Source organism: Pogona vitticeps, chromosome 3 (genome assembly GCF_051106095.1).
Source record: "Pogona vitticeps strain Pit_001003342236 chromosome 3, PviZW2.1, whole genome shotgun sequence".
NCBI lineage: Eukaryota > Metazoa > Chordata > Lepidosauria > Squamata > Agamidae > Pogona > Pogona vitticeps.
Genome location: NC_135785.1, coordinates 175,848,818 through 175,867,184, shown reverse-complemented (window position 1 = coordinate 175,867,184; position 18,367 = coordinate 175,848,818). Strand labels below are relative to the sequence as shown.

Here is an 18,367-nt window from a genome sequence, read left to right as displayed (position 1 = left end):
TTCAGCACTATGGCTGCGATGTTTAGGGTTTTGCTGCAGAGAGACTATTAATGTGTAGCGTGCATAATTAAGTTGTAAACTACACAGAGAGTGCTTTAAGCACTATGGGGCGATATATAAGCAATAGGTTTTTTAAAAATGTACAGTGGTGCCTCGCTTAATGACAATAATCCGTTCCAGGAAAATCGCTGTTAAGCGAAAACATCGTAAAGCGAAATAAAAAATCCAACTGAAACACATTGAAACCCGTTCAATGCATTCCAATGGGGTAAAAACTCACCGTCCAGTGAAGATCCTCCATACGGCGGCCATTTTCGCTGCCTGTATAGCGAGGAATCCGTCCCTAAACACAGCGGGGAGCCATTTTAATTACCCAGCGGCCATTTTGATACCACCAATCAGCTGTTAGAAAACATCGTTTTGCGAAGAATTGGTTCCCGAAGCAGGGAACCGATCATCGCAAAGCGAAATTCCCCCATTTAGACCATCGTTTTGCCATTGCAAAAAGATTGTCGTAAAGTGGATTCGTCATAATGCAGGGCAATCGTAAAGCGAGGCACCACTGTAACAACTTTTATTTGCCACTAGCAGAGGCCAGTAAGGTAAGTCAGGGCTTTATTTTTCAGGGAAAAAAAGGATGCAGCTATCTGAACACTAACAGTATTCACAAGTATAATCTGAAGACAGGCCAAATTTGTTTTATATATTACAGTCATGCCCCACTTAACAATTGCCCCTTATAACAACGAATCCGCTTCACGACGGTGATTTTGCGATCGCAAAACAATGTTTTAAATGGGTTTTTTTCGCTTTGTGAAGATCGGTTACCTGCTTTGGGAACCGATTCTTCACATTATGACAATCAAAACAGCTGATCATCGGGTTTTCAAAATGGCAGCCGGGTGCTCAAAATGGCTCCCCGCTGTGTTTTTGGACAGATTCCTCGCTCTACAGGCACCGAAAATGGCCGCCCCTATGGATGATCTTCTTGGACGGTGAGTTTTCAGCCCACTGGAATGCACTTAGGGGTTTTCAATGTGTTTCAATTGGTTTTTTATTTCGCTTTACGACGTTTTCACTCTACAGCAATTTCGCTGGAACAAATTAACGTCGTTAAGTGAGGCACCACTGTATATATATTTCTAAAGTTCCTATGCTGTCCCAAAAATGAGGATACAGAATTCTGTATAAGAGTAACACCCATTTCTTCTTCCATCTTCCAGGGAGATTTAAGCTTTGACAATCTCAGACTAATATTTCTGTATTTTAAACAAAATCTAGACTCACTAGATTCAACAATTTTTATGTGAAATGATTAAATATACATAATCAGGACATTAGAGATTCTCAGATTTGGAAATCAGAAACACAGAACAGGTTTGATTATAGCAAAATACTTCATTCTACATACATGAAAGGAATTTTTCATTTAAATATTTATTATGAACCATATTTCACAAGTGCTAGACAGACTGCATATAAAAGCCATAACATACAAAACTCTGATAAAGCACTTACTGGAGTATGATACTAGAAAAAGTAACTGGCTAGTTTTACATAAAGTGTGCAATATTAGATAATATTTAATTCACAAATTTTAAAACTGTAATAAATTCCTTCATATTAAAAATATAAAAAGAAATGTAATAAAAATGCTTCACTGATTTGACAAATAGGTTCTCTCCACATATTGCAGAGATTTCCCCTGATATAAAGCAAAAATGTGGTAGTCCTTATCCAGCATAAAGTGCTGCTATAGGAAATAAACCCTTATTTACATTTGTATCTAGACAGCATATTTTGTGATTCCAAAAAGGAAGTAAAAGTAACAGTTTGTATAAAATATCACCGTTTCTAAAGACCTCAGTACAGTTGAAGTCCTTGTATAGTATTTATTCAAGTTTATTTAAAGCAAATTGCCATCTTGTTTCAGCATTCTAAAACCAGTCATTTTTACTCTGGTACTCACTGCAAGTGATACCAATTGCATTAGCTTAATTTTCAATTTTAGTATTATTTGTTGTAACATTCTAAACCAGCTCAAAAGTTCTGCACATTCTGTTCTGTTTCCATCTAAGACAGTCAATTGTACTATTTAAACTCACAGATGTTCCCAAAACAATGATTTCATTCTAAGTCATCATCACTCCAAAATTCTCAAAAAATATTTGGACATCTGCGCAGAATTTAGAAGCCTATACTTTGGATTTTATGTGCGGAAGGAACCTGAAGTGCCAATCTCTCCTGCAAACCCTATTTCTCATGAATTTAGAAGAATCTGTTAACTCCTATTGCAAGAATCCAAAGAAGTTTCAGACAATTAACAGCAAGAGCCAAATGTCTCTACACTGAAATTCTGCACCAGAAGTGGGAGCACTGCTGTGAAGACATCTACAAAACCCAACTTCTGAAGCTGCTTACCAGGCTTAACTGAACCATCAGTTGCTAGATGCTAAAAGCCAGCATCTAGGAACTAAAAATTCCAGATTACTGGAACTTCAGAATAAAAAGTTTTACTGTTTTTCTTACCTCTGCTATATAAAAATTTATTAATCTGCTAATTAAAAGATTTATTTGAAAATCAGATTTAATCTGGCTAAAATCAATGTACATATTTACCAGCTTTCTAACTTCTATAAGCTATCAAATGTACTACAGTGGTGCCTCGCTTAACGATTACCCCACATTACGACAAATCCGCTTTACAGCGATCGCAAAATGATGGTCTAAATGGGGGAATTTCACTTAGCGATGATCGGTTCCCTGCTTCAGGAACAGATTTTCGCTTTACGACAATCAAAGACAGCTGATCGTCGGGTTTTCAAAATGGCCGCCGGGTGCTTAAAATGGCTCCCCACTGTGCTTAGGGACGGATTCCTCGCTATACAGGCAGCGAAAATGGCCACCGTATGGAGGATCTTTGCTGGACGGTGAGTTTTTACCCCATTGGAACACACTGAACGGTTTTCAATGTGTTTCAATGGGGTTTTTAATTTCGCTTTACGATGTTCTCGCTTAACAGCGGATTTCCTGGAACGGATTATCTTCATTAAGCGAGGCACCACTATATTATAGGTGCAAACACTTCATTTATCATAACAATTAAACATTATATGCAAGAAATAATTAGAAATAGCAAGGTGAGAGTTAAATTGAATTTGCAAACATATCTGAATTGTTTTCTTTGTGGGATGCATTCCATTTCATAAAATTGTGTGAGAAGATGAGAAAAGTCTTCTTTCCTTCAAAACATGTCACAACTCAAGAGTGCTATACAGACTTAATGTATTCCTAAACCACGGAAGTGATCACATCTGAATAGAATGCTTCTGATTGTTCACATTCCCATCTGCATATCTGCAAAATTATAGAAATTGTCTACTTCCCTGGAAGCAGATGACTTGTCTTCCGATACAAAAACCTATATTTCAGAATAAAAAAGGAAAAGCAGTATTAAAAACACACCTGGGTCTAATAGTTTTTTACATCAGGACCCTAGAAAAATGGATCATTTTGGTAAGGCACTTGTATTATTAAATATAGTTAAATATCCACTTAAATATTGCGCAGAAACCAAGATTACTCCAGTAAAGCAACTATGAACAATTACAGTGGTGCCCCACATAGCGACGTTAATCCGTTCCGGATTAATTGTCACTATGCGGAAACATCACTAAATGGAAAGGAAAAACCCATAGGAACGCATTAAACTCCGTTTAATGCGTTCCTATGGGAGATAAACTTACCGTTCAGCGATGTTCCTCCATAGGGGTGGCCATTTTCGGTGCCTCTAAAGTGAGGCAGCACAGCGGGGCGGCCATTTTGGAACCGCCGACCAGCTGACCGAAAATGGGGCCTTTGGCATTTTCCCCCAGCTGAGGCGGGAGCTTCAAAGCCCCGCCGCTCAGCTGGGGGAAAATGTCGGCAGTCCTTCCAAAGCCACCGCCGACATTTGCCTTCCGCGCTCTCTAAGGGCTTCTCCCCCATTGGAGAAAGCCCTTTGAGAGCTCGGAAGGCTCTCAGCGGCGGCGGGGACAGGGTAGGGGGTGTCCGGATGGCTTCCATGCCGGCCAGTGCGTCCGAGAGGCCTCGGGGAAAGGCTCCTCCTCCACCCCTCAGACGCGTTGGCCAGCATTTTCGCGGCCAGCGCTTCTGAGCTGCGGCGGAGAAGCCTTCCCCCGGAGCTTTGGCAGCCACGGCGGGTCGGATCCAAGCCGCGGGGGGAGGGTGGGAGGATCCGGATGGCTTTCAGGCATCCCGGGCTTGGATCCCCATGGCTTCGTCAGCCATCGCGGGTCGGATCCAAGCCTGGGATGCCTGAAAGGCATCCGGATCACACCACCCTTCCCCTGCAGCTTGGATCCGATCAGCGGCGGTTGCCGAAGCTCCGTCCATGGCTTTGTCAGCCACGGCGGGTCGGATCTAAGCCACGGGGGGAGGGTGTGAGGGTGGTGGGATCTGGATGCTTTCAGGCATCCCGGGCTTGGATCCCACCCGCCGCCGGTTACCCATGGCTTGGGTAACCGGCGGCGGGTGGGATCCAAGCCCGGGATGCCTGAAAGGCATCCGGATCCCACCACCCTCCCCCCGCGGCTTGGATCCGACCCGCAGCCGGCTACCCCAGGCATGGTCGGACTCCTGAGAGTCCGACCATGGCTGGGGAAGCTGGCCGCGGGGAAGGGGAATCCCGGCAGTGGCCTCGGAAGGACCCTTTGGAAGGGTCCTTCTGAAGCTACCGCCAGGATTTCCCCCCAGGTGAGTGGCGGGAGCGCTCCTTCGGAGGCTCCCGCCGCACAGCTGGGGGAAAATGGTGCCTATGGGGAAAACATTGCAAAGCGATTTTTCCCCATAGGCAACATCGGTATGCGATCGCAAAAGCGATGGCAAAAATGCCATCGCTATGCGGATTCATCGTTAAACGGAGCACTCGTTATACGAGGCACCACTGTATTTTACTTTTCAGTTGCCTATGGGAATATCATTTATCAACAGAAACTATTCATGTTTTCAGTTTTCTTCATTGTGAGACCCTCTTGCATATGAAAGAAGATGGGAAATAAGGTTTACAGTTTATCATTCATTAAAAAAACAATGTAGTGCAGAGCAGCGGTCTCCAACCTTTTTGGGACTGTGGACCGGCTCAGCTTCCAAGGAAAGCCGCCCCCGCAGGTGCGCACAGGTTTGCATGCGATCTCTGGCACATGCGTGAAGCGGTGGAGGTCCGCCCACGTGTTCCCCCCTTCGCACGGGCACTTGGGTGCATGTGCAAAGCAGTGGGGCAGCGCTCCCCCACCCCTTTGTGCATGGGCAGGGGCGCCTGCATGCCCTTCGCATGGGCACTCGGGCACATGCATGAACGGGTGGGGGAGCACTCATTCTGGACGGGAGTGCATGTGGGGGGGTGCGGGAGGTCTGTCTTCGCAGCCCGGCTCAGGCCACGGACTGGCACTGGGCTGCGGACCAGGGGTTGACTACCTCTGGTGTAGTGTCTTTAATGCTGGACTAAGACAAGAGTGATGAAGGTTCAGTTCCCCGCTCTGACAAAACTGAATGGATTATGTTGAGTAAACTGAAACTCTTAAACTTTAGTTCTTCACAGGACAGAACTATACAGGAGAGACATTGCCCTGAGTTTCTCAGAGGAAGTAGAAAAAGTGCTGAACAATTAAACTCAGTACAAATGGTTTCATTATGAACCAAGTGTTCTTATCATCATGTACAGTTCACTGAAAAACACAAGGCTTCAGCAATCTCCAAACAACAACTGTTCTAGGAAACACTGATGAATCTGCCACCACTAACCTTAGCTCCACTGAAAACATTAGCAACAATATCTTGGCAGGCTGCTACAGAACCGTCTCCATTGAACTCTAGAGCAACAACAGGACCTAGAAAATAAAAGTATAAAAATACACTTGCATTTTATTTAGGTTTGTATGTACTGGTGTATTGGCAATAAAAGAAAGGACACACTTCTCTTGCTATAAAACTGTGCATGTCTGCAAAACTGCTCCAGAGAGCTCAAGTGCAATCTGAAGCAGATCTAGAAGGATTATAGGATGTAGGGAGAATCCTACTGTGTAAACAAAATAATGCTACCATTTCTATAATGGAGAGGAAACAAATATATTATTTATTTTCCTAATACAGGCTTCTTTTTGGAGTTCAGTTTTAAGATTAAGCTTTTTCTAAGCTGGAACCAGCTATGTGGACCAATATATGGGTTTTTCTAGAAAGGGTTTATTAGAAAATCTTCAACACCATTATTTTACTGGTGACTTAAAAATCTTAGCTACTCATAGCTTCATCAATTAAAAAAAGCCAGAATAAATGTCACCTGGCAACAGCAACTATTCTAACTCCATTAAACACAGTCCAATATCAGATCATATATTATGAACAATTAATGCAACCAAGATCTAGATAAGGAAGTTTCACCCCTTCATGAACTTATTGGCCTCTGCTCAATCAATCAGCTTTGTATCTTCTCAAGCCATGTGCAGGAGGGTTTAGCTTCAGAACCTATTCTGTGCTTCCATAAAGGTTCTCTAACATTGTGACTGTATCTTTGATGGATACATTAAAGCTGTTTTGAATTCTGAAAGCAATTTAACAGTCATAATTGTTATATACCATAATTCAAAATTTCAGTTTAAGAAAATTATAAATTTTCTACTTTATGATCTGACTTCATTGAGATAGCAACTGCCAATTGCCAGGAGGGAAAAGAGAATGTCTCACAAAAGGGAGTACTTTGCTATTTTGATTGCATAATCCTGTTGAGTTTAGGCAGGTGTCATTTACCAGGGGGCTGTTTTTGGAAGTTAAATACATCCTACTTCTGCTTTGGGACTTCCACAGTTTCTGTGTAACGCCTTTCATCCTATGGGAGCTGGGATTGTCCCACCTTGCCACCTGTTCCACCCAAATTACGATGCTGCAGGCCGCCACCCCAAGGGAGGCAGAAATTGATAACTAAGAACCAGGCCTTCTCAGTGGCTGCTGCTACATTATAGTAACAATTAACTTTAAGTGCAAATAAGTAACAATTAACTTTAAGTGCAAGTAAGTAACAATTAACTTTAAGTGCAAATAAGTAGGTACTTCAACAGACATGGTGTAAGCATTCAACATTTCATCAGTTGTAAATGTTATTTTGAACAGCTCAAGAATTTGCAGGATGACATGGATAAAATTCAACTTACATATACAGTGGTGCCTCGCATTACGATGTTAATTCGTTCCAGCGAAATCGCTGTAGAACGAAAACATCGTAAAGCGAAATTTAAAAGCCCATAGAAACGCATTAAAACCCGATTAATGTGTTCCTATGGGCTTGAAACTCACCATCCAGTGAAGATCCTCCATAGCGCAGCCATTTTCGCTGCCTGTGCAGCGAGGAATCCGTCCCAGAAAAGAGCGGGGAGCCATTTTTTAATCCGGCGGCCATTTTGAAACCGCCAATCAGCTGGCCGAAAATCGTCGTTTTGAGAGAATCGGTTCCCAAAGCAGGGAACTGATCATCGCAAAGCGAAATTCCCCCATAGGAAACATCATTTTGCGATCGCAAAAACTTTGTCATAATGTGATTTCATCGTTAAACGGGGCGCTCGTCTTACGGGCACCACTGTATAAGAAATATTTTATCTGTGTTAAGGTGAATTGGAAAACAACTGATCACAGACTTAAAACGTTACCTGGGAAAATGACATAAGCATGTCTGACAGAGACTTGATCCAGTTGTCACCACTGGTTTGCAGAATATTTTATACCAATGGCAAACTGCGAGCTAGGTATCTGATCCAAATTTAACCAAGTTTGCTAAGACTGTCCCATTTCTGTTCAACAGCCTAAAAATGGGTTTTGAACGTTTTTGTGCCATGTTTCTTCAATTTTATCTTAATTCTGGGGCAAAAATAGAGATCTGTGTGGAATTTTAGAATAGTCGTACCTCTTTCAAGTAAAGGTATAAATTCAGATGCTCTTTGCTGGAACACTCGCTGAGCATCATCAGCTTTCATTGAAACTTCTTTAGTCTGAATCAGCCAAAAACCTTTGCCCACCATCTGTTGAATTGCAATAAGAAGAAGAATTTCATCTATAACAGGAAGACATTGTCTAATGTATAATTTTACATGCTTAAATGTTGATACTCAAGCTGCACAACAAATGACTTGGTTAACAATACAAATACTCCCTCTTATTTATGCAATTCTTTATTTAAGAAGAATTGCCTCATTCATCTGAATCCAAATTTAACCACAGGTTACTATACTGTTATCAAGAGAGCAACCTAAAATGGCATAATGGTCAAGTTTGACTCAAATACAAACATTCTGTATCTTCCTACAATTCAGGTAATTTCTGTCCAAGCCAGAGAAACTAGAAAGGAAAAGGGAAAAAATGACTGTCAACACCTATGACAATGCAAATCAGTTCAAATCTTTTCCTGCATAAATACTAAATTAGGTTCTGTGAAAGTGCTTTCAATCTGTCATTGATTTTTACTAGTCTACAGTCAATTGCTCTAAGAATAAAGTGTCTGCCAATTTTTGAATATTACAACTAGAGGTAATTTGAGCTTTCATGCAACCAGTGAAAACAATGAACAAGTTTTCTTAAATCTAAGATTCTATAGTCACTACATTATCCAAATCTACTCAATTTCTAGTTGTTGCCCACTCCATGATTCATTTCCTGATGTCCTTAGAACAAGGAACAGATACATATTTTGAATAGATGCAACAAAAGACTAACTAGCCGGTTCACAGATCACATGATGCCTGCATTTATTGAGTTTTTTCCCAGTATTGTGGAGTACAGACATTAAGTGGGCTCCAGGATAAACCTATTGCATCAAAAATTTTATACAGCTCTCTAAAATCCCTTCATCTTCTACACTACAGTATTCCTAGTATGCAAAGCATTTGCTACTACACAGAAAGAGACACATGTTACAGGGACAGATCAGAACTGTCTAGAACTGCAGAGTTTGGCTTAAACCAAGTGTGATTTCCCAGCAACCACTGAGAAGTCACGCAACTATTTCACACTTTAACAGTCTACAAAAAAGTGAAGGATCTTTCAGTAAAAACGTACAGTGTATGAAAGAGTGAAGCGCTTCTTACCTCATCAATTAACTTTCGTGCATTTGCAGTTGTATAATCTCCAGCAAAGAATACTGCCAGGCAGGACTCTTCACTGTGTTTTGGACGTCTTCCTTGTGTTACAGGAATGATACTTCTGTTGGCATCAGCTGAAATCCTGACAGCTTTCAGGTCATCAGAAGCTGGCAGTGGTACATAGTCCTGAACTATAGCATCCTCAGCTAAAAGGCTCCAGTTGTTTTCTCCCGAGACTGGTGTGAAGTCATGGATATTGCTCCATGTGTTGTTAAAGATGCTCAGCCCAGCATCTTTCAATTGCAAAGCCAACTCTGGATAATAGTACTGGAAACAACCAAATTTCATACCTGTGGAGGATTCAATAATAGGTTGGGTAGCACAGCACAGAAAGACGTCCATCTTTCTACAGTCCCGGGTACGAAACTGTTGGCAAGCTACAACACATTTACAGTCTTTGCAGTCACGGAAAAATACACTGCCTTTTATAGGTCCTAGAAAGATTCTGCAGCCTGTGCAGTCATCAATTGTAATTGTAGCAGAATGGTCAAAGATATAGATATTGCAGTTCTCACAATCCTGAATAACAAACTGTTGCCCTGCAACTTTCCCAGGTAAGCGTCCTACTGTTTCATCCTTGAGGCCAGAAAACATATAATCTTTAGGATCAATCTAGGAAAAAAGTAAAAAGAAAAGAAAAAAAAGAAGCACAATTAGTGAGTCAATATACTTGATACATAAGGGTTGTCCTTCAGTTAGGCTAGTCATTTAGGACCATATTTTGATTAATACCTGATTTCATTTCTGGGGATATAGGGAATGTTTTTAATTAACACCAGTAAAAATTCAGAATCTTTGGCCAGAAACCTATTGCAGTTTTATGTTAGCGTGTATTAAAAAACATGTGAAGGATTTTCAGTTTTTCACAGTAATATAACACTTTGCAGAAAATACATTAAAGTCGATGAAGCTGTGTTTGTCTTAAATTATGACAAATGGAAAAATTAGATATGACCTAGAATGTATCTGTGTACTGATACACTATGCTCATAGCTAGCAAAACCTATTACTGTATAACTAGCAAATCCTATTTTTACCAGAGAAAAGTTGCAACAGTAATATAAGAATATTTTATTAACTTTGATTTTGTCTCTAATGCACTTTATAGAAAATGATTAAGTACTAAAATAGTTTGCCAAAGAAAACAAAATACAACAGCGTCCATCTACTTGTCTCACTACCGAAACAAGAGATAACTGTTCTCCTACAGCTTCAATGTGATGAGATAACTGTGTTAGTTTTAAAATTCCACAAACTCTGCATTGTTTTTGCTGCTGGAACATATTTTACCTGATATTCTTCATGGAGTACAGCCACAAATTGCATCTTTGCTGTACTACAAATATTGCATTGTTTTTGCTTCTATCTAGTTTAGCCCCTTCAAAAACTAAATTTTTGTTAATCCCTGATAAAGAAACAGCAAAATCCACTTCTAGCAGATACCAAAACAACATTGAAGATTTGTATATCTCTTTGAACAGAAATTGGATATGTTACCTATGAATCCACTTTTGACTGACCTGCTTAGCCTCAATATAATGCCGAAACAATATGCTGTGGGATATGGAATAAATGACTGGAAATTTGAACACACACAGTCCAAAATTTTGCTGCAGGTTCCACTTGAGAAGCTATCACTACAAGTCGTTCAGGGCTGCATCTCATATGAATGTTATCTGGCAAAACTCCTTTACCTTAATTCTAACCCTTCCCCAGAGTCTTACAACATTAAACCCATGGCTTGATGTAATCCGCTTGAAAGCTTTAGATGACAAAAGACATTTCGTCAGGGTTAAATATAAAATCTGAGAGAATACAAACATACACCTATTTACAAGTTACAGGGTACAAGGAATCTCTTTTGCACCTCTTGTTTCTGTACTTTATTCATTCAAAAACTATTCATAAATCCAAATACTCACTCTGCATTCATATCCAAAATGAAGTATTCAGGGTTTGTTTATGAGAATTAATTGTAGAGACTCACAAAAGTAGTGAGGCAGCTAAATGAGTTACATTTCAAATACAGTTCACCTAAACATTGCCTAAAAAACCTAAAAATTTCTGACAGCAGAGGCAACATTTATGCCACCAGCCAATGTGATAAAGCAATAAATAAGGAAAGTACTGTACCTACTTAGCCTTTAGTTCTGTTAAATACTTCACACTTGTTGTAAAAACAGAAACAGAAGATTTTGACGAATTAATAACTCGAATACCTAAGCCAAGCAAAGTTCATCCTAGTTATCAATATTTGAGAACCTGTACAGAACAGTTGGTCTTCACTTTCAACAAGGGAAGCCTTAAGAGCCTTTAAGATGGAGCTCCCCAAATTTGCTGTCCAGATAGTTTCCCACAAAAAGAAAACGGTTGTTCAGGAAAAACAGAGCACTTTTAATATACACATTTTTAAAATGTATTGTGTCTACAACCATTACAAAAAGTACTCTTGCCCAAACACTCAAATTCAAATAAAGGTGTACCCCTCTTCTAAGCCTAGTCACTCCCACTAACAAGACTTTGTATTTCTTAATATTTGTACTCTTTTAAAGGTGCTGTGAATGTAAAGGTGATGGCTAAGTCTAAGACACCTTGAATATTTTCTGGTTTAAAAGCAGGGTTTAAGTAATAATAGCGTCAGCAGACATGTTTATTTTCTTGATAAAACAAGTGTCATCATATCTAAATCAAGAATGTTAAGAAAGCTAGTTAATCCTGTGAAACACCATGTTCAACAGCATGCTTTACTGCTGCACATAGGGCTGAAATGTTCTCTAGACTACTAACAAGAAATCATATTAACTGTTTTAGTCCTAATTCATCTCTTCCAGAAGCAGAGGATATTGTCTAGAACACAGGCCCCCAGTCCGCAACCTATGCAGGACTGCGAGCTCATTCCGCTCCCTTTGAGCGCGTCAAGCACTTGCATGCTAGCACACCCCACACTCAACCGCAACATGAGCATGCACACGAGCACATTCCAGCCCCTGCGAGTGCACCATGCACATGTGCATGAGCACCCCCCCACGAGCGTGACGTGTCATGCCCCCCCAACCGGTCCGTGGTTGGGAACCACTGGTCTAGAGCAGATGGCCATCTATGTTCATATTCATGAAACCCTCCCTAATCCATCCCAGGATTTTGGCTACTGTGAATAAAGAGTGAGAGATAACTGAAAAGCAGGACATAAGCAAAGTATTTTAAGAACTAAGAAAACCACTATATATCGCAGTTTTAAAATCCAGTCTTTACAGTATACCACATATTTGTTAAAATAGGATTTCTGTCCTATAATATATGTCAAACATTTTCCCTGCCTATTGCCACTCTGTGGGAAGATAAATAAAATTGTTGTATGTTCACTTTAGTTATTTATTTAAATTAATAAGATTCTAATTTTCTAGAGTCTTTGACATTTTATAATCCTCAGTGTACAGTCTACCATAAACTACACAGTACTACCGAAAAGCTGAAAGGAAGTTCCTTTGATTGCCACAAGAGGAAGTGAGTCAAGGATTACATGGGAGTTTGTTCCCTTCAAATCAACACTAAAGAAAACCACACATGATCAAATATTCCATGTTTCTCCATTTTTTTGTAAGTGCCTCATGCACTAGGCTGCTGAACAAAAATATGGAAAGGTCAAGAAAATAATGTAGCTTAAGAGAAAGATTTCTACACAGCCATAGAAAGAGCTACTTACCAACATACACAAAATCCTGAGAGCAACCTGCAAACACATCTCCATATGCAAGGGATTTTTAGGATATACAATTAAATTAATAAGCAAGAAAGCTGACATGACACCAAATACACAAGATTACACTGATGCACCTTTAGTGAGGAATCTATACTACCAAGTTTATCACTACCTAATATCTAATAATAACATGCTTTAAAGCCAAATCTGACTTACTACAACCCTTTCTAGAGTGTTCTAGTAACAGAGTTCTCAGAAGGGATTCACCATTCCTTTCTTCTGGGAATGACCTGGGATTGTGCAGCTTGTCCATGGCTACACAGGTCAACTTTTCTCTAGGAGCTCACACTGGTGAGTCAAACCGTCAGCATCTGACTCAAAAGCCAGACTGCAACTCAATGAATTATTAAGCCAGCTACTATACAGTATCCAAGAGGTGGCAAGAATACACAGAGGAATTATACCAGAAAGATCTGGATGTCCCAGACAACCCAGATAGTGTGGTTGTTGACCGTGAGCCAGACATCCTGGACAGTGAAGTCAAGTGGGTCTTAGAAAGCATGGCTAACAACAAGGCCAGTGGAGGTGATGCCATTCCAGTTGAACTATTTAAAATCTTGAAAGATGACGCTGTTAAGGTGCTACACTCAATATGCCGGCAAGTATGGAAAACTCAACAGTGGCCAGAAGACTGGAAAAGATCAATCTACATCCCAATCCCAAAGAAGGGCAGTGCCAAAGAATGCTCCAACTACCGTACAATTGCACTCATTTCACACACTACCAAGGTTATGCTCAAAATCCTCCAAGGTAGGCTTCAACAGTATGTGGACCAAGAACTTCCAGGAGCAATGAATGGAAGTGAGAGCTGGACCACAAGAAGTTTGACTGTGGAAGAATTGATGCCTTTGAATTGTGGTGCTGGAGGAGGCTCTTGGGAGTCCCCTGGACTGCAAGGAGAACAAACCTATCCATTCTGAAGGAAATCAACCCTGAGTGCTCACTGGAAGGACAGATCCTGAAGCTGAGGCTCCAATACTTTGGCCATCTCATAAGAAGAGAAGACTCCCTGGAAAAGACCATGATGTTGGGAAAGAGTGAAGGCAAGAGGAGAATGGGATGACAGAGGATGAGATTGATGGACAGTGCTACTGAAGCTACCCACATGAATTTGACCAAACTCTAGGAGGCAGTGGAAGACAGGAGGGTCTGGCGTGCTCTGGTCCATGGGGTCATGAAGAGTCAGACACAACTTAACTAAACAAGAACCATATCCAATATCAATTAAATCTCAAAGTGATAACCAAATAAATCTGTTGGAACAAAAACAATATAAAGAGCTTTGAGACCAACAGTTGATGGACTTGTGACACAAGCTTTCATGAACTGGAATAAACACCAAAAAGTCAGAGGGATACTTCATGTGTCTGATGTCTTTAATTCACTAGGGCCTCTGTCATAACCAATATACAAGATCAAGTTTTACAGTACTGCTTAAATAGCAACAGGACATACTAAAATGTGGTGCAAGTGTCCTTAAATATCGTAGGAGTATGAGGTAATGGGGAGGAGGAAAGTACTGTACTGGAACAGAAGGTACAATGTGTAAGAATGTGAAAAGTTAAAGGAAGCAAGAAAATATTAAGCAAATTCATTCAAAAATGCAGCTGAACATCTCCATGACCAACACAGCCATATCAAACTTGCACATAACAGCAATACTTTTAAGACATGAAATGCCCGTAAGTATATTACCCAACATATTATTCTCTGGATTTAAACATCATCCTTCTTCTGAGACACTCCATCCACATTCCCAGTCATGAGTCTGGGAACCTCCTTGCCTGCCAAAAAAGGAGGGAAAAGCAGACTTTTTGCCAGCATCCCAATTTCTTTAACTCCAGGGTGCGAAGGGGTAAGAAGCCACTAACTCTGCATGCACGCACAAACCTTCTGGGCGTGAAGAAGCTCCTCTAAAGACGTCTGCGCCTCGCCCATCTCCAAGGAAGCTCTAGAGAGAAGACGCCTCCCTCTAGCCCCCGTCGGCGCCCTACTATGCACAGCCTCCACCATTCACAGAAAGGTGCGCAGAGCCGGGCGAGAGGAGAGCAGAACAGGATCAGGGCAAAGCTTTAGGTGAAGGAAAGCGGCCGCCCCAGGCAGCAGATTCTGGGTGTCAGGAAACAGCACCGAATCGCCGGGGTTTGCTTGCTCGCTTGTATAAGCACCATATTTTTAGTGCGAGAATAAAGCGGGGGGGGGGAGGGCGGAGGAGAGGCGTTCGTGGATTTTTCTTCCGTCGGATGTCGAAATAATCTGGCCGGTTTTGGACACTACACAAATTAAGTTTGTGTTAACAGCGGGGGGCGGGGAAAGAGAGAGAGACCATATTGGTGGTCCGCCTCAGGCAGCAAAATATCTTAGGCCACCGGTCTTGAGGGCGGGTTAAGGAAAGGCTCCCTGGACAGAGGGGAGCAAAAGGAAACGTCAGGAGAGGAAAAAGGAGGGGGGGGAAACGCTTCTTCGGGGCGACCCGTCGCTCTCGCTCTCTCTCTCAAGGGGCGCCTGTTTCAGGAGAAGGGAGGAAGAGAGCGGAATGGCGGTTACCTTGGCTCGTTGGTCCCAACTGTACTGCGGCTGTTTCTCGGCCTCCTCCGGAGATACAGCCCCGTCTCGCACCCCGCTCTCCGCGTCGGGCTTCGGCTCCTTGGCCTGCTTCCTCCGTCTGGAGAAGAAACAGCCCATGTCTCAGCCCCTCACAGACCCACGACGCAACCCTCCGCCGCACCGAAACCCGGTCCAGCGTCTCCCCCTTTTCCCTCACGCTCTCCAACCACCCGCAGCGGCTCCCGTTAGCCCAGTAAGCCTCGCCGTGCCCCGCCCTCTGCTTTAAGAGCCCACTTCCGGCTTCGCCTTCGCTCGTCTCCCAGGGCGACGGCGGCTCCGCCCCTGCCTGGGGGGGCTCGCAACCAATCCGCGAGCAGCAGTCGAGAAGCATTTCCGTCAATCAGCTTCGCCCGCGACTGTGGACACGCTGTTACCCCGCCCCCTCCTCGTCCATTCAGAGGGACCGAGGGAAGGGTCGGCCTCCAAACGGGCGAAGAAAAGCGGTGGCGGCTTGGCTGCCGTTATCTTTGCGACGTGAAAGTTGAATAGTGTACATAAAGCTGCTAAATATGTGGGTCTGGAAGACGCTCTTGTTCTAATTCCGGGGAGGGAGGAAGCGGACAGGGTGTTTAACACCTACTCAGTGGGGCGGATCGACGGGAAGTATTTTGCACACGTTTAGAGCTTACGTCTACCAGGAAAAAAAGTGCGATAATCACAAAAGGTTTCAGAACCAATGCCAAGCAATTTAAAAATTAGCTCCCATCTGGTCGTTGACATACATGATGAGTGATTTCTGAGCGCCAAGCGTTTTTACTGCAATTTTCAGTCTAATAAAGTACTTCAGTAAAACTAGGCGGCAGTTCTGTTTTGTTTTTTCAGTATATTGAATAAATATATAAAAAAATACCCATTAACAACGTTAAGATGAGTGGCTTAAAAATAAGGTGACTGTGTGGAGAAGTAGTCTGATAACACTTCTGCAATATGCACGGATGTTGTACTTTTGACCAGTGGTTCTTAACGGGGGGGGCGATAATGCCCCCCAGGGGGCGATTTCATTTTTCAGGGGGGCGGTAGAACGAAAAGGGGCGGTGTGGGGGCGCTGGAGCAGAAGGGGGCGCTAGGGGGGCGCTGGAGTAAGCCAAACCTGTGAAGATGGCTGCAGCCTTTTTACAATGTGCATGAATATATATTTTCCTCTAATCTTAATTTAGTTTCAGAGTTTTCGTCTTGAAATTTTTAGTTCCTGCATTGCAGTTTGCTTTTATGCCCTTTTTATATTTCTTTTTGCATCTTAAAATTCGCTTGAAACTAAATCATTAAATGTTACTTTTGGGGGGGGCATTTCATTTTCTTGGAATTGAATTTTGTTTTCAGGGGTCATTGCATTTAAATGTCTTAAACAAACAAACAAACAAACAAGATATCATCACCGCAGGGAGGGGGGGCGATGATAACTTCCTCAATGGTTCAAGGGGGCGTTTCTTTCAAAAAGGTTAAGAACCACTGCTTTTGACAATAATGTAAATAATAAAAATAGATGCAAAGACGTTTTGTATACCTTCATAGAGTTACTAAGCACGCTTAAATTATATATTTAAACCTTCATCAGTCTTAGTAATCTAAGTAAATGTTCCTCTTGCTTTACTGAACAGTCGTCTCGTCATCGTCTAGTCGTTCAGTCGTGTCCGACTCTTCGTGACCCCATGGACCAGAGCACACCAGGCCCTCCTATCTTCCACTGCCTCCCGGAGTTGTGTCAAATTGATATTAGTTGCTTCGATGACACTGTCCAACCATCTTATCCTCTGTCGTCCTCTTCTCCTCTTGCCTTCACATTTTCCCAACATCAGGGTCTTTTCCAGGGAGTCTTCTCATGAGATGGCCAAAGATGGAGCCTCAGCTTCAGGATCTGTCCTTCCAGTGAGCACTCAGGGTTGATTTCCTTTAAAATTGATAGGTTTGTTCTCCTTGCAGTCCAGGGGACTCTCAAGATCCTCCTCCAGCACCACAATTCAAAGGCATCAATTCTTCGGCGGTCAGCTTTCTTTATGGTCCAGCTCTCACTTCCATACATCGCTACCGGAAAAACCATGTCTTTGGACAAGGAGAGGTCTCTGCTTTTTAAGTTGCTGTCTAGATTTGTCATTGCTTTCCTCCCAAGAAGCAGGCTTCTTTTAATTTCGTGGCTGATGTCTCCATCTGCAGTGATCATGGAGCCCAAGAAAGTAAAATCTGTCACTGCCTCCATATCTTCCCCTTCTATTTGCCAGGAGGTGATGGGGCCAGTGGCCATGATCTTAGTTTTTTGATGTTGAGCTTCAGACTGTTTTTTGCACTCTCCTCTTTCACCCTCATTACAAGGTTCCTTAATTCCTCCTCACTTTCTGCCATCAGAGTGGTATCATCTGCAAATTGGAGGTTGTTGATATTTCTTCCGGCAATCTTGATTCCGGCTTGGGATTCCTCCAGTCCAGCCTTCCGCATGATGTATTCTGCATATAAGTCAAATAAGCAGGGAGACAATATACAGCCTTGTCGTGCTCCTTTCCCAATTTTGAACCAATCAGTTGTTCCATATCCAGTTCTAACTGTTGCTTCCTGTCCCTTATTGAACAGTATTACAGTGCAAACCAACTTAAGATACCACACTGTAAATTCAAAAGTTCAACAAAGTAGGATGTAATCCTGTGCACAATCCTCACAAAATACAATAGTTCTTTTGTATAAGATATGCATATGATTCTAGTATAAAAGCTATTATGAAATAATAAATTGTTTCATACTGAATTTAGTGAACTACCCAGTCTAGCAGAAAACCATGTATGTTATGTGCCCTTCTGTCCGAGCTGATTTATAGTAACCCTAATAAGAC

At 42.0% G+C, this 18,367-nt stretch overlaps 1 protein-coding gene across 1 annotated transcript; it reads right to left on the bottom strand.

Annotated features, from left to right (window-relative positions):
• Positions 1-1,418: 1,418 nt before the first annotated feature.
• RP2 (RP2 activator of ARL3 GTPase) lies at positions 1,419-15,767 on the bottom strand. Its single transcript, XM_020796781.3, has 5 exons — positions 15,490-15,767; positions 9,129-9,794; positions 7,952-8,066; positions 5,803-5,888; positions 1,419-3,421 (listed from the first exon to the last, which is right to left on the bottom strand). The coding sequence occupies exons 1-5, from the start codon at positions 15,625-15,627 to the stop codon at positions 3,338-3,340; spliced, it is 1,089 nt and encodes a 362-aa protein (XP_020652440.1). The 5' UTR covers positions 15,628-15,767; the 3' UTR covers positions 1,419-3,337.
• Between the last annotated feature and the right edge of the window lie 2,600 nt (positions 15,768-18,367).

Coding starts and splice junctions, on each gene's coding strand:
- RP2 (XM_020796781.3), bottom strand. CDS start 15,627: ATGGGCTGTTTCTTCTCCAGACGGAGGAAGCAGGCCAAGGAGCCGAAG. Junction 8,067..9,128: donor CACGAAAGTTAATTGATGAG/GTAAGAAGCGCT, acceptor GCAATTCAACAG/ATGGTGGGCAAAGGTTTTTG. Junction 3,422..5,802: donor ATGTTTTCAGTGGAGCTAAG/GTTAGTGGTGGC, acceptor TCTGAAATATAG/GTTTTTGTATCGGAAGACAA.